The sequence below is a fragment of the Octopus sinensis genome, linkage group LG16 (genome assembly GCF_006345805.1).
Source record: "Octopus sinensis linkage group LG16, ASM634580v1, whole genome shotgun sequence".
Lineage (NCBI taxonomy): Eukaryota > Metazoa > Mollusca > Cephalopoda > Octopoda > Octopodidae > Octopus > Octopus sinensis.
The window spans coordinates 35,595,957-35,618,456 of NC_043012.1; the positions used below are offsets into that span (position 1 = coordinate 35,595,957).

Genomic DNA, 22,500 nt, shown 5'->3' on the forward strand with positions numbered 1-22,500 from the left:
GGCAGTAGTAATGATGATGATGATGATGATAATGGTAATGGAGAGCTGACAGTGATGTGATGATGATGATGATAATCCTCAAAGCTACCATCAATACATCACTGCAATTAACATCATCATCATCATCATCATCATCATCGCCACTATAATTGTAATTTCTGTTGTCATCACTACCATCATCATCGTCATCATCATCATCGTCACCACCACCACCACCACCACTATTACTCCACTGCCTCCAGCATCAACCTCCACCCTTACTACACCCTATCCCACCATCATCCTCATCTTCCCACCCCCACCATCATGATCCTCCTCCTCCTCATCCTCTTCATACATGATATCAACACAGATGTTGCCAAAAGTCACGACAGAGGAAGAAATGAAAGAATTGACGACATGAACAGAGTATGCGTGCGTGTTTTTGTGTATGCGTGTGTGTGTGTGTTTTTGTGTATGCGTGTGTGTTTATGTGTATGCGTGTGTGTGTGTGTTTTGTGTATGCGTGTGTGTGTGTTATGACAGTAACGTTGGTGGTGGAATAGATGATGCTGATGCTGACGATGAGGGGGTGGGGTGACGGTGGAGCTGATGGTGGTAGTGTTGTGGTTTTTATGTTGTTAGCAATACTGATGACAACAATGATAGTGGTGATGATGATGATGGTGATGATGATGATGGTGGTGATGATGATGATGATGATGATGAAAACAATGATGGTAATAATGAGAATTGCAACTACCACCATGACAGTATCACTGCAAAAGTCATCACACACGCACACACACACATTATATACGCGCGCTTGTGTGTGTGTGTGTGTGCGTGTACATGTGTGTGTGTGTGTGTGTGTGTGTGTGTGTGTGTGTGTGCATGTGTCTCTTGTTATTTTTTTTATAATTCTTTGAATTCTTTTGATAAAGAAGAGGCTGGTGTTCTAACCAAGAGACAAAGCTTCATTATTTCGTCTTGAGAGATAACAACAGATTGGAAAAGCAGAAGCCTTGCTCAGATGCAACATTCTTCTTCATATTTAGCAATCAGTCTCTGCAAAAAAAATCTTGTTGTTTATTTCTTTTCACCTTGACAGAACTACGTGTGCACTGAATGTGTAATAAGGATAATTAATAATTGAAGTATTATTTTAAGCGATTAACCCTTTCGTGCACACATAAATTTCTTTATGTGCACAGGTTGCAAGACATGCATTCATGTGGCTCACGTCATTCACATGGAGCATTGACAGTAAACCTTTTTAATCTGGCATGTAGAAAATATATTTTCGTTAATTTAATTTTTTTTTCTTTGTTACCATATTTCTGTTGAAATTCCCTGCTTTTGTCTCAATAAATTCAGGAAATAATGAAGAATTTAATAAAATAAGTGTGTTGGTGTCATGTGAAAAGCATCCATGCTGGTGTCACATTAAAAGTACTTCTACTGGTGTCACACATAAAGCAACCCTGATGGCGTCACATAAAAAGCACCCTGTACACTCTGTAAAGTGGTTGGCACTAGGAAAGGCATCCGGCTGTAGAAACCATGCCAAAACGGACAACTGGAGCCTGGAGCATTGCTCCAGCTTGTCACCTCCTGTCAAACTATCCAACCTATCTCGGCATGGAAAACAGACGTATGATGATGATGATGCTGATGCTGATGATGATGACGAACTTCATTGTCGTTAACCCTTTTGATATCAACCTGCCTGAGACTCTTCCTGCCAACATAAAGTGACCTAAATAAAAATCTTCCATCAAAATTTCTTGTTAATTTATGCTTCAATGATAAAGTTCAACCCTTTTGATACCAAATGTCTTGTTTTCAGAAATCTTCCACCAAACCTTAACCACAATTTATGTTCCTAACCCTAGCTTAATGATAACTAAGTTATCTCACTAAATTCTTTGTTATATTTAAAATTAATTGTAAGAAACACAGAGCATCTCAAAAGAAATATGGTAACAAAAGGGTTAACAAATGATTAATTAAACCCTTTTCATACCAACCCAGCTGAAACCAGCTCTGGCCCTGTAGTAAAAATGTCTTGTTTTCAAAAGTTCTGAATTAAAATCTTCCACCAAACCTTAGTCACAATTTATGTTCCTAACACTTGCTTAATGATAATTAAGTTAGTTTACGAAATTCTTTGTTATATTTAAAACAATTGAATGAAACACAAAGCATCTCAACAAAAATATGTCATTTTTCTAAATTCCTCATTATTTTCAAAAGGAAATGAAATAAAGATAATGTATTTCAACAAAAATAGTTAAACTGATTTCTAAAACTTCAATCAACATGAGCCAAGACTACCTCCATTACTCTCCAACACCACACCAGAATACCCCCCCTCTCCTACAGAGATTATTAATTGACATGAATTTTAAGCTGAAGGTTTTAATTCAGATCCTTTTAAAAAAAGAAGTTTGGTCATAGGCAAGTTGGCATCAAAACAATAATTCTGCTATTACAGTCTTGCTAACTTGTATTTTAGTTTTATGAAAATGCTTATGGATAATTTTTAATAACATGGTATTACAAGAAGATTTTCTTTTACAAAATCCCTTGCATGTCCCCTAAAAACCTGTGGAGCATCACTGATGGTATACGTGTCATAGGTCTGCTATTACTGACCCAGAGGGAACAGTGTTTAAATCAGTGGTTCTAAATGGGGTCCACATGATACTTGGGGTGTCCACATAATTCTTAGGGTGGAGGAGAGTCCACATGATTCTTGGGGGTGGGGGTGGGGGGTCCACATGACTCTTGGGGAGGGGGGTGTTCCACATGATTTTTGGGAGGTCCACATGATTCTCAGGAGGTCCTCATGATTCTTGGGGGAATCCACATGATTCTTGGGGGAAGGGTCCATATGCCCCTTGGCGGGGTCCATAAATGGTTTCACCGTTAAAATATGTGTGCAATAAATTGGTTAAACCTCTACAATACACAAAATATTTATTATTTTTTTATGCAATTCCTAAAAATATTTAATCATAAAAATGTAATGAGACCTTTTTTTAGATATCAAATGGTTTTAAGGGTCCATTTGAGTAAAATAGGAACCAAAAGGGTCCAGCAGAAAGAAATGGTTGAGAAACACTGGTTTAGGTGGTCCATTTCTTTACATGAAAATTGTAGGTACTAATAGGGACTGGCCCAAACATTGTGCCACCAATGGTGGAGGTGGTTATCCAATGGTTTCGACAATGAGGATTCAGTTCTACAATTAACAGCATTTCTTCCTCCTGAATTAACGCATAAGTGGCTGAGTATTCCACGAACATGTCTACCTTTAATGTATTTCTCAAGCAGAATCAACATGACACAGTGAATAACAAGTTTGAATTAAAGGCAGAATCCACTGATGGGCTTCCATACAGTTTCTGTTTGCCCAATTCCACTAACAAGGGATGAGTTGATTGGAGGCTATATAAAATGGCATTTGTCCAGGATGCTTGGCAGGGAGCTCAACCTTAGGACCTCACACTTGTGAAGCAAACTGTGTAACCATTTAGCCATTACTGCACTTCTATACATCAATGTATCCATCCATGTATGCATGCCTGTATAGATATGTATGTATGTATATATATACACACACACATACACATATATGTGTGTGTGTGTAAGTATATGCACATACATACTTTATGAATTCTTGGTGAACTTACTGGTGCTGGTGCCTTGTAAAAAGCATTCAGTACACTCTGTAAAGTGGTTGGCATTAGGAAGGTCATCCAACTGTGGAAACCATGCCAAATCAAGCATAGAACCTGGCAGATCCCTCTGGCTCCTGTGTTCTTGTCAAACCGTCCAACCCATGCCAGCATGGAAAAAGGGATATCAAATGATGATGATGATATATATATATATATATATATATATATATATATATATAATATATATATATATATAATATATATATATATATTCATGATAGTGACACGTAAAAGACACCCATGCCCGTGACATATTATAGGCACCCATTACACTTTGTAAAGTGGTTGGTGTTAGGAATGGCAAAGAAACCAAGCCAAAATCAGACTGGTGCCTGGTGCAGTTCTCTGACTTACCAGTTCCAATCAAACCATCTGACCCATGCCAGCATGGAAAACAGACACAAAACGATGATAATGATAATGATAATATGTATGCATGTATGTATATTGCAGACACAATGAACAATAAAACAAAGTAGGGACAAGCTTAGCAAATTCTGTATAAGTTTAACACTTAGAGGAAGGAAGGAAGATGATTCTTAATGTTTCACGCATTAGTCCATCATCAGAAGAATAGGAAGAGTGCCATTTTTCTCTTTCTCCTTTTATGCTTTCCTTCTGACAAACGACTAATATCTTTCCTTTCCTTCTCAATGTTCAGCTCAAACAATTTTGGGGAAAAATTGTGTTGCTTATTTTCCTTTCTTTTATTGTTCATTGCATTAACAATATATTTTTAACACTTCCATGGACATCTTATGTGTGTATGTATGTGTGTATGTATGTATATGTATGTGTGTGTATGTATGTATATATGTATGTGTATGTGTGTGTATGTATGTATGTATGTGTGTATGTATGTGTGTGTGTATATGTATGTGTGCATGTATGTATATATGTATATGTATGTGTGTATGTATGTATATATGTATGTGTGTATGTATGTATATATGTATGTGTGTATGTATGTGTGTATGTATGTATATGTATGTGTATGTGTGTATGTATGTATATATGTATGCATGTATGTATATATGTATATGTATGTGTGTATGTATGTATATATGTATGTGTGTATGTATGTGTGTATGTATATGTATGTATGTGTATGTATATGTATGTGTATATGTATGTGTGCATGTATGTATATATGTATATGTATGTGTGTATGTATGTATATATGTATGTGTTGTATGTATGTATATGTATGTGTGTATGTATGTATATATGTATGTGTGTATGTATGTATGTATATATGTATGTGTGTATGTATGTGTGTATGTATGTACGTATGTGTGTATGTATGTGTGTATGTATATGTATGTATGTGTATATGTATGTGTGTATGTATGTATATATGTATGTGTCTATGTATGTGTGTATGTATATGTATGTATGTGTATATGTATGTGTGTATGTATGTATATATGTATGTGTCTATGTATGTGTGTATGTATATGTATGTATGTGTATATGTATGTGCGTATGTATGTATATATGTATGTGTGTATGTATGTGTCTATGTATATGTGTATGTATATGTATGTATGTGTATATGTATGTGGGTATGTATGTATATATGTATGTGTGTATGTATGTGTGTATGTATGCATGTATGTATATGTGTGTATGTACGTGTGTGTGTATGTGTATTACACAATACCATAACTGCATTAGATGAGCTCATCACTATAGTCATCATCATCATTTCAACCATCATCACCATCTTCATAAACAAGCATCATCATCATCATCATCACCACCACCACCACCACCACCACTACAAGCATTAACCTCACAATCACCAACTTCCTAAACCACCACCACCACCATCACCCCCAACCATCATCAGGAGATAAATCCAATCTTCCAGCTGTGACCATCTGGTTTGTTCTAGTTCCTTTATTTATATTCAGAGGTAGTGTGGGTAGTGGTTGGCGTGTGTGGGTTGTTGTTTAACCCCAGGTCTATTCTGATCTCACAAACCTCTTGACCAATGACTTCCATCATCATCATCATCAGCATCATGCCTTTCTCCAGTCATAATGTCTTTAGGATTAAATAATGCAAAACATCCTTCATTTTCTAAAGTGATAGGATGTGATTTGAGGGAGATTTGAATAGTATTTCTAGCTAATCAAGTGGCTGCCAAGAGGGGGCTCGGCGTTGGGTCACAGACATGTGCTTCTTTTGCATCCGTGTGTATGGCTGAGTGTACTTGTGAGAATATATGTGTGTGTGTGCATAAACACACATATACATACATACATATAATATAATATAATATAATATAAAGTAATATAATATACACACACACCCATATACATGCAGATAGATAGAAAGAAAAACAGACTTGTAAACAATAATGAAATAGATGTATGTATATATATATAGATATATATGTATGTACATACATATATACATGCATGTATGTGTGTGTGTGTGTGTGTACATGTATATATATATATATATATATGTATATATATATATATATTTGCATTGATGAGTGCCAACGCACGAAACGCTCGGACCTTGAATCACTCTGTTACTTCTAAATATTAATAAAAATATATATATATATTGCATTATGTATTATGTATGTGCATATATATTTATATGTGCATATATATTATAAATGTATGTGTATGCATATGTGTGTGCATATATGTATACATACATACATACATAAATATATATATATATATATATATATATATATATATACATACATACATATATAAATATATATACATACATACATACATACATACATATATATATACACACACACATTTATATGCATAAAGAGAGCCAGAATGAGAGATTATTTTAATGATCAACATCCTGAATGTGTCTCTCGCAGAGTGAAGTAGTTATTGGGAAGTAAAACACAAAAACTATGTGGCATTTCTCCAGAAGAGGAAGAAATTCTGATGGAACGATGATAACCAATTCTTCAACGGCTCTTCCCTCTTCCCTCTCTTCACCTCCTTAACCAAAAATTCTCTCTGTTTCCCATTGTCTGCTGGTTAAGCCACTGTCTAGTGATGTTTCTTTCGACGAGGAGAATGTCCGTTTTCGGTCTTACCTAATTCTTAATCTTCTGGTTTGCCTGTAAGTGCGCCGAGCTATGGAAATTTCTATGACACTGAAGAATGGACCTCTTCTACTTATTCTATTGCTGTAAAAGTCTCACATTCTTGGAATTTGCCAGTTCTGGTTCTTACAAGCTTATAGACTCTAAATGAAATGCTAAGTTATTTTTATATTTTATTTTATTTTACTTTATTCTTTTTTTTTTTAATAAAATATTACAGGAAGTTGCCTTTTGCCGAGTTGATTGCGAAAGTCAAGGTGGGCGGCATTGGATTGTAATTGGTAAGGGTTAGGGAATGGGAGGGTGGGGTTTTGTTGAGGTGTGGTGGCGGCAGTGGTGTCGAATGGCAGGGGAGGGTGAGGGTTTAGTTCAATGGTTATTTAGGCATTGGTTGTCCCCCACCCCACTCCACCCCACTCCACCCCACCCTAACCTTTCCATGATGAAAAGCAATATTTTAGCTTTGGCTGAATGTGGTGGGGCAGAACCCACAAATAGGTTGTCTAGACTCTTTTGCCAAAACTGAAAAATAGGGATGCTTGGGAAGGGACAGGGGTAGAAGAGGTTTTTCTTTTTTTTTAACTTTTATAAATATAATTTTATTTCATAGTTTGGCAGAATCAGTAGAGCATCGGAAAAAATGATTTGTGTTATTTCTTCTGGCTCTTTAGATTCTGAGTTCAAATCCTGCTGATGTCAACTTTGCCTTTCATCCTTTCAAGGTTGATAAAATAAAATACTAGTCATTTGTAAGGGTCGATGGAATCAACTTACCCCTTTCCTCAGAATTGCAGTCTTCTTTCTCCTTCAATCAGAAACCATTATTTAATTGGAAGGCAGCGAGCCGGCAGAATCATTATCATGCAGGGGAAAATGGTTAGCGGAATTTCATCAATTTTTATGTTCTGAGTCCAAATTCCACCGAAATCGACTTTGCATTTCATCATTCCAGGGTCAATAAAATAAGGGCCAGGGTTGTTGTAATCGACTTAAGCCCTTCCCCAAACTTGCTGGCCTGGCGCCAAAATTTGAAACCATTGTTTATTTTCAGCAGTTGGTCATAATTTTTGGTGACCTCAGCACTCAACATGGTGAAGTTGCTGCTCAGTTTAAATATCCGTAGGCTGATGACATCATCAAGGTTCATGGCCACCTAGTGTCCATAAGCTTTATCATCATCATTTTTACCATCCTCCTTGTCATCATCACTGTCGTCATTGTCATCATCATCATCATTTAGGTTCTGTTTTCCATACTGGCATGGGTTGAATGGTTTAACAGCATCTCGTAAACCAGAGGACTGTGTCAAACTCCAATATGTATGTTGTTGGGTTTTCTATAGCTCAAAGCCCTTCATAAGAGCAACCACATTACAGAGTGCACTGGGTGTTTTTTTTATGGCACCAGCACCACTGAGGTCATCAAGTATTTCACAATCAAAGGCCCCTCAATTGAGATGGAGGAGCATAGTCTTCATGGATTTGTGCCAAACATTAAGAAACAAAAATATGATAAAGGGATAGGAACCGGTGTTTTGTTGCAGAGGAGACTTCAGGTCTTTGATGGAGTTGTAGGGGTGCTATTATGGTAAACAGCAAATCTTGGGAACCTTTAGATCTGGTCAGTTCTGACCACTTCTCTCCAGAAGTGAGGAAGTCAAACAGACTGGACAAGAAAAGGATAAACTGACCTGGGGGTAAAGGATTGATAGTTTATTTATTGACCTTGAAAGGATGAAAGCATTGATGAGATTTGAACACAAAGCATAGAGGATTGGAACGTTTATTGCAAAGCAATCTATCAATCTATTTGATACATTAACAAATGTATTATATATATATATATATATATATATATATATACATGTGTGTGTGTGTGTGTGTGTGGTTATATGTACATGGAGAGTGGATGTCAAATGACAATAATAATAATGTTGATGATGTATGTGTGTGTGTTTATAAATATATAGGGAGAGAAAGAGTAGACAGACAGATGAATAGACAGATAAGTACACCTACCAAAAAATACCTACAAATATAATTAGGTAATATACTTAAGATGGCACAAGAGCCTGTTTCTCTGCAGTTTCTACGACAAGTCACTGTTTCTTCAAACAAGTTAGTCTGCTAGACCGCTGGATCCATTGAAATAAAACTACATTTCTATTCAGTATACTTTCCCTGGAACCAAATATCAGATACTTACATGCATGCAGGGTGCTGGGCTAAAATTGATCAGCTTTTTACATTTCCTGTGTCTCAGGATAGCTTCATGTATTGGTGAACAGTCAATTGCGTTGGAGAGCATAAAGATTAAAGATGTAGTTCAGAAAAAGTCAGGTGAGATGGAGGACTGGAAGCCATCAGAATATTGGAAAAGAGTTACCTGTATCATGAAGATTTGCACCAGGTATCAAAATGACGACATCAAAGACTGAGGCTCAGTGCTGTGTGAACGCAGGAAAGGATGTAAGATGTGACATGGACATCACGAAAACCAAGTTTCCCCAAATTGGGATGGTCTCTGGGTGTGTCTCCAGTGAGGGTGATGCCATGTTGGTCAACATCTTTGAACAGGGCCTTAGGCTCAATTCAGAGGGCTACGTGAGGCTGCTGGAAGTTGTGGTCATGGCTGAAGCGGAAGAGGGTTGTTGTTGCAACGCCTCAAGCTCCTTGACACACCTCCAGAAAGAGTCAGAAGTGGTTATCAGCCCCCAATTTCTGGTCCCTTAATTCCCTTGATTGCAATCCCATGGATCAACTATGTGTAGGGCATGGTCAAGAGACACCAACTGCTCTACCTGCAACACCAAAGCCAAGCTGGTGGCCAAGATTCAGAAGGTTCCAAAGATCTTCTCAGGGACACAGTGAGGAGTTCACACACACCAAGTTCTGGAACTGTCTTGAAGCTGTGGTGGAATCTGAGGGCAACAACTTTGAATAAACTGTTATCTCCCAGCCATAATCCGGTTTTAATATTTTTGGATTTTTAAAAATACTTTTTTATTTTGGGATGGATTACTGTTTTCTTTTCCTTTTATGCAAACTATCAAATTTAACCCAAATACCCAACACACACACACACACATTTATATATATCCATTTGAGCCCATTTCTCAATGCTAGAGTTGGATAGGGACTGATCTGAGGCAATATTTTTACAGCTGATTGCTCTTCTCATCACAAACCCTTGACTGTTTTTTAAGTAAAGGATTTTTTTTAATTCCGGAACATTTCAAAGTGCAAAACAATTGATTGCCATGTCAACTAGGAGAGACAATGTCACCATTGTTTTGCTCATTTACACACACACACACAAAAGAAATCTAGGTTTATATATATATATACATCTATTTGTTGTCTATATATAGATGTATGTAAGTATATACACATACATGACTGTATATATATTATATTATATTTATCATTCTTTTTATAATTTTTGGAAAAAAAAATTATATATATATATATTATATATTATTTTAATTATATTTATATTATTTGTTATTTATGTATTGGTTTATGTCTATCACTGTTTGAGTTGCCTAATGGTGGTTTTATCTCTATTTTATATTTTATATATATATATACTCATGTATGTATGTGTATATACTTACATACATCTATTTGTTGTCTATATATATATAGATGTATGTAAGTTTATACCCATACATACATGACTATATATATATATATATATATATATATATATATCTGTCTGGCTGGCTCTGTATAAGTATGCACACACACACACATACACACATATCTATATATCTATAACCATTTCTAAATATATACCTAAGTATACATACACACATACACACTCATGTACAATTAATAGAGTAGGCTTTTCTTTATAAATTATTTCCATTTTTAAAAAAGTTTATCAAAATGTAAGAAAATAACTGAAGAATTAACAGAGTTTATAGTAATTCTTCAATTACCTTGCGAAATTGATAAACTGTTTTTTGATGAAAGAAGTTAGCTGTGTTTATATGTATGTATGTATGTATGTGTGTATGTATATATATATATTGTGTGTGTGTAATTATATATACCGTGCTGGTGCCACAAATGGATGGAAGCCATAGAAATTGAATATAGAGAGAATGTTTCTCAACGTATTGCAATATATGCAAAGCAACCAATGTTGCCTGTTTTGTTTGAGGTGGAATGAGACGAGAGAAAAACATAAAGAGATGAACTGAGAGAGAGAGAGAGAGAGAGAGAGAGAGAGAGAGAGAGAACCTACCTCTGGCTTCCATATTGCTGATATAGAGCTTGAGTTTACTTTGCCTCTGTTTTTCCATCGTCTTGGTAAGATTTTATTTGAAGCTTTTTGCATAGCTGAAGAAAAGAATAAGAAATATATTCACTGACAGAGAATCAAATCACTTTTCTGCTGCAGGGGGCAAGAAGGGGCAATGTTTAACTTGAGGGGAGAACTTTCCAAACTGCTTCCCTTTGTCTTCAAATCTGTTGTGAAACCCCACATCTCAAACAGTTTGATCTCTGTTCGTTTTTGGGGGTGAAATATTTTATAGATTTATGAGATTAACCACATGGAGTGCCTCGTTTCATGTGGGAGCAGGGTGCTTACTTCTTGTCCATTGATAGCTATATGTCTGTGACTATGGATGAAAACTGAGGAAGTCTGGAGGTCCCAGGTTCAATCCTGTTACATGGCGGTTTGGGCAAATGTTATTTTCTAGAGTCTTGGGTCACCCCCATACACTGTGAGTGTAGATGGAGAAATGGAAACTGTAGAGAATCCTTTCATGCAGATTGTACGTGCAGCCTTGTCACATACAGTGTCATTCTGATTCGGGTTGAGGATTATGTAAAGGGTAGACATATCAATGGAATACTCAGCCAGTTATACATTGATTCAGAAGCAGGTAATTCACCTGACTAAACAATTAAATACTTGTCTTGAAATGAGAGAGAACCACCACCACCACCACCACAACCACCACAACCACCACACCTCTAATTGTACAAATGCCTGTGTCAAGCTTCTTGGCAAATGTGCCCCAGGATAATGAAAAGATCATGTAAAATATGAGAGGTGTGGCTATGTGGTAAGAAGTTTGCTTCCCAACCACATGGTTCTGGGTTCAGTCCCACTATGTGGCACCTTGGGCAAGTGTCTTCTTCTATACCCTTGGACCCAAAGCCTTGTGTGTGGATTTGGTAGGTGGAAAATGAAAAGAAGCCTGTCATTTGTGTGCATGTGAGTGTATGTATGTATGTGTACGTCTTGATATCTGTGTTTATCTCCCCTACCACCACCATTTGACAGCCGGTGTTGGTGTGTTTATGTGCCCATAACCTAGCGGTTCAGCAAATGGGACTGACAGAATAAGTACCAGACTTAAAAAAAAAAAAACTAAGTAGTGGGGACAATTCATTTGACTAAAAATTCTTCAAGGTGGTGCCCCAGCATGGCCACAATCTAACAAGTCAAAGAGAGAAGACATAGCAACTGATAATGAACAGAATTCAAATATAATGGATTAACGATGATGGACCATGATCAAATTTGGTTCTATTTCATAAGCACAGCTCAAATATGGCTAGAGTTGAACTATGGTACATAATGATGACCAGAAATCAAATATTGTATCTATTAATGAACAGGGATCAAATAGGGTTCGTATTTACGAACAGAGATCATTTGAGGTATATAATGTTGAACAGGGATCAAATACAGTTCTATATTTAAGAGATGAGGAATTATGTACATTATATAAATTATCTACATTTGACGGATATTTGTCCTCATCTTGTTTGTTGTTAACACGTTACAATTGATATACCCTGCAGCCTTCATCAGGTGTCTTGGAGAAATTTCAAACCTGGGTTCTCATTCCTAAGGTATTTTTCAATGTTAATATTATTATTATTATTATTATTGTTATTATTATTATTGTTTCCCTGGGCATGGATTCACTGAAGCTCCGGCGTCTGGCGACGGACTTGGTAAACTCCCACAAAGTTATCAACCACCTCACCAACAACACTGAACACCTTTTTGATCTCCATGTGTCTAACACACGTGGACATGCCTACAAAGTCAGAAAACAACACAGCTCCCATGACTTTCGGAAACATTTTTTCACGCTCAGAGTTGCTGAAGCATGGAATAAACTGCCTGCGTCAGTTGTTGACTGCCATGACACTGCATCCTTTAAGGCCCTCATGCTTTCCGAAATCCGCCGAAACTACACCTGATTATATATACACTTTAGATGAGTTGTAGTGCACCTGAGCACTGTACACAATTATTATTATTATTATTATTATTATTATTATTATTATTATTATTATTATCATTATTATTATTCAGGTCAATGCCTGGAATCGAACTCGGATCAAATGGGCTACATAAATTTTGCTGAATAAAGATCAAATATGGAAACTTTTGATAAACTGAGATCAACTATGTTAAATAACAAATGTACAGAGATCAAATATAATACATATTGATAGAATGGGGATAAATATAGCATATATTGGTGAAAAGAAGTCAGATATGATATATATTTACATATGCTCATACTATGATATATTATTACATAACAAATGTATTATCTAATAATGGACAGAGATCAAATATGGCATATAATGATGAACAGGGTAAATACAGGATGTATTGATAAACAGAAATGAAATATTTCAAATGTTGGTGAAGAGAGAGATCATCAAATATGATATGTATTTATGGATAGGATTAAATGTGGTCTATGATGGAAGACAAGGGTCAAATGATAAATATTGATCAACAGAAAATTGAATATGTCACACGTTGGTAAAGGGAGCTCAGTCAAACAAATTACATGTTGGTAGACAGGGATCAAATATGCAACATAACATAACTGAAAAAGGGATTAAATCTGATAATAAGTATTAATAAAGAGAAATCAAATCTAGGGGTCATTTTGATGACCAGGGATTAAATATGGCAAGGAAACAAAGAGGATTGTTTTTTTTTATTTTCCTTTAAAAGTTGTTTTTCTTTCGTTACTTTTTTGTTGTTTGATCCCTCCTAAAATGGAGTGGAGGGTGTAAGATTTTGACCTGAAGTGTAAAGGGTCAAACACCACCACCATCACCACCACTGCCACCACCATCAATAGCAATAATAGTAACATCTTTGTAACAACAAAAATAAAAATATATTCACAGCTTCAGCAGCAACAACAACAACAACAACAACAATTGCTGTGCCATCACAACCACTACCAGGATAACAACAACCACAAGATTACCATCACCACAACCACCACCATCAACAATAATGATAGCCATGCTAGTATAATCACTACCAGAATACCAACAACAGCCATACCACCACTACCACCACCACCACCGCTGCTACTGCCACCACCACCACTGCAGCTGCCACCACCGCTACCACCAATCACTGCCACAACCACCACCACCACCACCATCACCTCCACCACCACCACCACCACCATCACTGCTGCCACTGCTACTGCCACCACCATCACTGCCAGTACCACCTCTATCATGGCAATAACAACACCTACCACTGCTGCTCTTACTACAATAACAACAACAACAGCAACAAGACCAAATTCAATGTAAACAAACCAAAGTAGGGGTATGCATAAGGGGAGGAGTGGTTGGATGGGTAGAAAGGGGTGGAGGGCAGACAACAGTGGAGGTCATGGTTGGACGGGTGGATGTGTGGAGAGCAGACAAGTGGAAGGCGTAGGTGGAGCAGAGAACAGACAGCGGTGAAGAGAGTAAGGTTGAAAGGTAGCTGGGGTGGATAGCAGACAGCAGTGGAGGTCGTGGGTGGGATGGCGAGCAGACAACAGTAAGTATTTATTCCAAACATTTTCCCAATTAAAATATCAAAATATAAACATGTTACTATTCTCCACCCACCCCCACATCTCCGTCACCTCCTTCTTCTTCTCTCCTCCTCCTGCCTCCTTTTTATTTGTTTTGTTGCTTTTTTTTGTAGCAGTAACAACAACAACAACAAAAACACCATAAACAACATCATAAACAACAACAAAAACACCATAAACAATAACAACAAGAACAACAACAGCAACAATGAAATCATCATAAACAACAGCTACACCAACAATCACAACAACAGCAAAAACAACAACAACAGCAGCAGCAGCAGCAGCAGTAGCATCGGCAGCAGCAGGCTGAGCCGACTTATCTCAAATGTCTTTGAAAGAACCAGAAAAGAGATAAGAACGGTTCATAGAGTTTCAGGAGAAAAAATACAAAAAACTCAGAGAAGTTTGTTTTGTCTCTGTTCATGTGAACGATCTCTTTTGTCTTGGACCGACCGATTCCAATCTTGCAGCAGAGTTTCAGGTTCTCTTATTTATTTATTTTAGAGAAAGCAGCAAATTTGGCAAAGTTGTTCCAGCATTAGAAAGAATGCATCGGCGGGATATTTGGATTGACTCTTGCTGTTGCAAGTTCAAATCCTGCTGAGGTCTAACCTTATCTTTCGTCCCTTTTAGAGTCAATGAGAAAAAAAAAAAACAAAAGTTGCAATCCAGGTGGGTGGAACCGTTGGTGGGGGTCCAGAAAGATACCTTGTGGTATTTGTTCTGATAATAACAACTGTTGTGACACTGCCATGCAGGGCCAGATTAAGACCCATTGAGGCCCTAAGCACTTGAAAGAATTTGGCGCCCATGGGGAAGGTGTAGGTGGAGCAGAGAACAAGTGGTGAAGAGAGTAAGGTTGAAAGGTAGCTGGGGTGGATAGCAGACAGCAGTGGAGGTCGTGGGTGGGATGGCGAGCAGACAACAGTAAGCATTTGAATTAGATAAAAGATTATGCAATTCAAAATATAAACAATAACAAACCATAAAATAAATTCTTATTTTTCAAAACGAAACAAAACAAAATAAGAGGGAAAATAATGTTTATTTTTGTCTGCTTCTACTTTATTTAGATTTGAAAAGTTTTCTCCTACTTTTTGGAATTGCAAAGTCTTTGATCAGATCCTCAAAATTAATCTTAGGTAACACATCTGCATCTATACTCAGTAGAGAAAAAGGCATCCCGAATATTATTTTAGCAAGTTTAAAGTGATTTTTATTTGTGCCGTCAACCATTTACTATTTCTGTGGTTCTCCCCTCCTTCCCTTTATGCCCTAAGCATGTACTTATTTTGCTTAATGCTTAATCCAGCACTGCTGGTGGCCATAAGGATGATTGATGTTGATGACAATGGTAGTGACAATAACAACAATAATAATGAGGAGGAGGAGGAAGACAACAGTGGTGGTAATAGAGGTAGTGATGATGATGATGATACTAAAGTCCTTGAGGCAAGCATTAGGGACATTGCACATTAATTTTTCTCCTTTCCCACCTACCTCCATATCCACCTATCTGAGATGCTCAACTTTGATAGGAACTGACCCTCTGCTCCTCTTCTCCAAAAAGAAAACCCCTCTTAATTGATTGACACAGTCATTCACCAACCCCTAATCCACAGAAGTACAATGTCCCCTCTCTCTATCCTGCCTACAGATACTACAGTGGCTTCTGCTCTTATGAACAGGTTGATTTTCTTATTTCTTTACTGCCCACAAGGAGCTACACACAGAGGGGATAAACAAGGACAGACAAAAGGATTAAGTTGATTACATTGAACCCAGTGCATAACTGGTACTTAATATATCAACCCCAAAAAGATGAAAGGCAAAGTTGACCTTGGCAGAATTTGAACTCAGAACATAACAGCAGATGAAATACAGCTAAGCATCTTGCTTGGCGTGCTAACGTTTCTGTCGGCTCTGATTTTCTCTCACCTTAGTCACACACCTCTCCTCCATCCACAACTCTTAGACACTGCGCTATCCATGACACCCCATTCTCCCACCCTAAAATATTGTCCTTCAGGCATTAATTCCCTGCTCAAGTTTTTCCTTCAGCTGTCAACTTGCAAGTTTTGAAGAAGAACACTGACCCCCATCCATTGCACCAGTTGTGGTGAACCTGCAAAGCCCAAAAGTACAGCTGTACTCGTGGCCTTTGCAGGTCAGCCACAGGAACACTTTTTGATTCTTAATGAGTTCTTCACTGTTGTTGTTCAACCCCGGGTCAGCTCCGATCCAACAAACTCTGCTACTGTTGAAGCAGTGACCATTCTGCTTTTTATTCAAAATACAGAGCAGCTAGGGCCACACCATGTACAATGTCTTTTGGGGGTCGAAGAGAGGACAGTAGGGACGAGTGTGTGATTTAAGGAAGAATCTGGTTGTTATTTCTAGTAACCACTTACAGGTGCCCTCGCTGGTTCGTTATTGTTGTTGTTTACGATGTTGTTATTGCTGTTGATGTTGAGCGAAGCGGTCTTCTGTAGTGAGAGAGTCCAAAACGTGGTCCTTTGCTATTCGTAAGACCCGCAGAAGAGAAAGCAGGTCAACCCCTGACACCAAGAGCATCGATGGATGGATGAATGCGCATCCGGGCTCAGCGGTTGCGTAGGAAATCGGGGACAAGAAACAGGAAGAAAGACTGAGAGAAAGTTGGGGCGAAAGAGTACAACAGGGGTCGCCACCAGCCCCTGCCGGAGCCTCGTGGAGCTTTAGGTGTTTTCACTCAATAAACGCACACAACGCCCGGTCTGAGAATCGAAACCGTGATCCTCCGACCGCGAGTCTGCTGCCCTAACCATTGGGCCATTGCGCCCAATGGTCATCGTCAACGATGATATAACTGTTGCTACCATAGTTATTAGTGTTTATATTTATGTTATTATAATTGTTGTTATTGGATCCTCTGCAGTTACACTTGCTGTTGTTGTTGTTGCTGCTGTTATCATCATAATTTGTTCTGTATCTGAAGACATTATTAACCTTTACCAAAAGACACCATGCCAAGCAGCACGGAATAAATTAATAAAGCATCCGAGATGAAGAACTCCACAATAATACGATAAATTGCTTCTTATTGATTTTCCTGGCTCTCTGTAGAAATGTTCGATTGGTTGAAACATTCTACGAGATCTCAATGGGAACTTTCTGGACTCTAATCCTTTTGACCTTTTCTCCAACACTCTGATACTTCCACCAACCTTCACAGCGAAGAAATTTTTTTTTGCCGACAACTTTTTGGAATGTCAAGACAGGAATAATAATAATAACGCTAATGATAATGATGATGATGATAACAACAGCAACAATAATAATAATCGTTATTAATGCTATTAATAGTAAGCTAAGAATATGAACCAAAAACTGAAATATCAAATTACTAAAAGTAATAATGATGATGATCATCATTATCATCGTTTAGCGTCCGCTTTCCATGCTGGCATGGGTTGGACGGTGCAACTGGGGTCTGGGAAGCCAGAAGGCTGCACCAGGCCCAGTCTGATCTGGCAATGTTTCTACAGCTGGATGCCCTTCCTAACGCCAATCACTCCGTGAGTGTAGTGGGTGCTTTTTACGTGCCACCGGCACAGGTGCCAGACGAGGCTGGCAAACGGCCACGGTCGGATGGTGCTTTTTACGTGCCACTGGCACGGAGGCCAGGCGAGGTTGGCAACGGCCATGATTGGATGGTGCTTTTTACATGCCACCGGCACGGAAGCCAGTCAGGGCAGCACTGGCAACGGCCACGTCCGGATGGTTCTCTTATGTGCCACCAGCACTGGTATCACAGCTACAATTTCCATTCATGTTGATCGATTTTGATTTTTGATTTTTTGATGATGATAATAATAATAATAATAATAATAATAATAATAATAATAATAATTACGCAAAATACTTTCTATGTAATCTCAAGTTTTAAAACAAACATAATTTTCCTATGGTTTTTTTAGACATTCACTAGTACAACACTAAGTACAAAACCAAATATATGGCACCCTAGGCATAACACCAACATGAACTTCCAACTTGTCTCTTAAGGTCTCTGGGTGAGACTTGGAGCCAGCTTATGCGAATGTAAAGCAAAAGTCAAACATAGAGTAATAATAATGATGATGATGATGATGATGATGATGATGATGATGATAATAATAATAATCCTTTCTACTTAAGGCACAAGGCCTGAAATTCGGTGATTACATCCACCCAAGTGTTTTGCTGGTACTTAATTTATCGACCCCCAAAAGGATGAAAGGCAAAGTTGACCTTAGCAGAATTTGAACTCAGACCATAACAACAGATGAGATACTACGAAGCATTTTGCCTGATGTTCTAACGATTCTGCCAGCTCATAATTTTAGTAATAATAATGATGATAATAATAATAATCCTTTCTACTATAGGCACAAGGCCTGAAATTTGGTGGGGAGGGGACCAGTTGATTACATTGACCTCAGGCTTTGCCTTTCATCCTTTCAGGGTTGATAAAACAAGTATCAGTTGAGCACTGGGGTTGATGTAATTGGCCTGCCACAACCCCTAAAAAATTTCTGACCATGTGCTAAAATTTTAAACCATTAATATTATTATTATTATTATTATTATTATTATTATTGTTGTTGTTGAGTGAGAGAACAGTGCATGCCATCAAAGTGACACTGGGGTACAAATATATGAAGCCCAGTATACCCATCATGACTATCCATCTGATAAGGGTACACTAGGCACATGCATCTCAACCATGTGTGTATGGTATGGTGTTCTCATATCAAGATAAACAGCGCATGACCTTGCAGGTGGGGCCCAAGTCGAGTAACCCATCCTGCTCAAAAGGTCCCTGAATAAGGCTTGTTTAAGGATTATAATTATTATTATAATTGTTATTATTATCACCAGTATTCTTCTTCTTCTCATCATCATCATCATCTAGGTTGGTGGATTGGTAAAATCATCAAAACTCTGAAAAATGTTTTGCGGTACTTGTTTTGAACCTTTACTTCTGGGATCCCACAGTGGGACTGAACCCGGAACCATGTGGTTGGTAAGGAAGCTACTTACCACACAGTCTGTGTATATAAATATATATAAAACATCCGTCAGGAAGCGAAGCTGGAGCGAGTCAAAGCAGAAGTGAAGGGCAGTGAAGAATGATCTGGTGATGATGAAAACCCATTGAAAATTCTTCGCAGGATCAAATCCAAGGAAAGAGGGATTTAATTGTACGTCTGTATAGGCGAGTGGGCCACAGTTTGCAGGCCGATTGCAGAAAGATGAGGTTCATTTTTGGTGAATTCATCTTGCCAAATTCTGCAAGCAGCACCAGAATCAACAAAAAAGAGTTTGTGCGGCAATAAATCCTCGATGAAAATGCATGATTATGCAGGTGCAAAAGGTATGTGTGTGTATCATGTATTAATGTTTCTTTATTAGCCACACAGGGCTGCACACAGATGGGACAGATTACAAAGTAGAGCTTTTCTTTTTTGGGGAGAGAAAAAAAAAAGTGGGGTAGGTTTTCGATCAAAAGGGATCGTAAAAGGGAAAGAAGGAAAAAAAAAACGATCAATAGGGTTTGTGTATCACAGTGTCATGATGTAAAGTGCAAAGGGGGAAGCAGATAAGGTTTATCCATGGAAGGAAAAGCCTACGGAAAAGACCACGGTAACCTTGGTCAATACTGTTACATGTTACCACATTTGTTTGCAAGTAGGTAACCCTCTGTTTTAAATTTTCCGGGTTCATAGGATTATGCTATGCGTTTGTACACACACACACACACACACACATATCTTTCAGTGTTTATTGTTTCTGACACAGATTTGATCACAAGAGATAGAATCCACTTAGAGGTCAGTCACTGTTAACTAAATGACAACACAAAATTTTAAGGACTGGCCTAGTACAACTTGAGGAACAGTGTCCCATGGAGAGCAGCTCACACTCCACACACACACACAAACACAGACACAGACACTTATACACACCACCACCACCACCACCACCATTGATGATAGAACATGATAATAGAATTAGTGTAACACTTACCTTCTAGAGCACACCACACTCAACTAGAACGAAGGCGAGGCAAGTGTTTCTATAAACCTGGAAAACATAAAACAGACACTCAGAACATATATATGTACGTGTGTGTGTGTGTGTGTGTGTACATATATATTAGGATAGGAACATATAATTATATATATATAGATAGATAGACAGATAAATACATAGAGAGATAGATAGATATGTGTTTATGAACATCAATCGAATTTGTATCCTTGTGGTACCAGTGCCGGTGGCACATAAGAAAACCATCCGAACGTGGCCGTAGCCAGTACCGCATCGACTGGCCTCCGTGCTGTGGGCACGTAACAAACACCATCCGATCGTGGCCGTTCGCCAGCCTCGTCTGGCACCTGTGTCGGTGGCACATAAAAAACACCATCCGAGTGTGGCCGTCTGCCAGCCTCGTCTGGTACCTGTGTCGGTGGCACATAAAAAACACCATCCGAGCATGGCCGTCTGCCAGCCTCGTCTGGCACCTGTTCCGGTGGCACATAAAATCACCCACTACACTCTCGGAGTGGTTGGCATTAGGAAGGGCATCCAGCTGTAGAAACACTGCCAGATCTGACTGGCCTGGTGCAGCCTTCGGGCTTGCCAGACCCCAGTTGAACCGTCCAACCCATGTTAGCATGGAAAGCGGACGTTAAACGATGATGATGATGATGAAGTAAATAAATGGAGTTGAACGCAGATGCTATTCAAAATCTTTTACTTTCGACATATGTTTCGAAGACAACATTGGTTTTATTCCAAAGGAATAAACAGTGTAAAAAAATGCACAGGAACATTTTTCAACCAATATATTCCCCTTTATTTGTTCTCTACTTATTATTTCTTTACCCCTCCTCTTCCTAGGGTCTGCCTTTGATGTTGGAGCTACTAACAGTTTTTTAAAATACTTAATAGCATTCTGTATATCATTTATGCAGTCATCAAAATTGTTATAATTTCTTGTTGTTGAGATAGGTTCTCTTTCTTTCCTGATGAGAAGATTGCATTTTTTTATACCATTTATTCCTTTGGAATAAAACCAACGTTGTCTTCGAAACATATGTCGAAAGTTAAAGATTTTGAATAGCATCTGCATTCAACTCCATTTATTTACTTATACTACACAAATTACTGCACATTAACCCGGAGTTTCTACCTTTGAATAGGTCACTACAGCCTTGTTACTTGATTGAATTTTGCTACCCTGGTAACTGTTTATTGAATTTTCCATGTTAACGGTAAACAAAGGATAATTCATTCATCCATTTACACACATATATATATATATATATATATATATATATATATATATATATGTCTATACTCTCTCTTTTACTTGTTTCAGTCATTTGACTGCGGCCATGCTGGAGCACCGCCTTTAGTCGAGCAAATCGACCCCAGGACTTATTCTTTGTAAGCCCAGTACTTATTCTATCGGTCTCTTTTGCCGAACCGCTAAGTAACGAGGACGTAAACACACCAGCATCGGTTGTGAAGCAATGCTAGGGGGACAAACACACACACACAAACACATACACACACACACACACACACACACATATATATATATATATATATAAGACAGGCTTCTTTCAGTTTCCGTCTACCAAATCCACTCACAAGGCATTGGTTGGCCCAGGGCTATAGAAGAAGACACTTGCCCAAGATGCCATGCAGTGGGACTGAACCCGGAACCATGTGGTTGGTTAGCAAGCTACTTACCACACAGC

General features: G+C 38.1%; 1 protein-coding gene across 4 annotated transcripts in view; it reads right to left on the reverse strand.

Annotated features, from left to right (window-relative positions):
• LOC115220502 (rho GTPase-activating protein 6-like) overlaps positions 1–22,500 on the reverse strand; it is a 164,431-nt gene that overhangs the window by 42,537 nt on the left and 99,394 nt on the right. For 3 of the 4 annotated variants that reach the window (XM_036509995.1, XM_036509996.1, XM_029790638.2), the window contains exons 2-3: positions 20,759–20,815; positions 11,074–11,168 (exon numbers count right to left, since the gene is read on the reverse strand). In XM_036509995.1, coding sequence (XP_036365888.1) covers positions 11,074–11,166 — 93 coding nt within the window. In that variant the 5' untranslated portion in view covers positions 11,167–11,168; positions 20,759–20,815. The remainder of the gene's footprint in view (positions 1–11,073; positions 11,169–20,758; positions 20,816–22,500) is intronic. The other variant, XM_036509997.1, reaches the window with a different exon arrangement.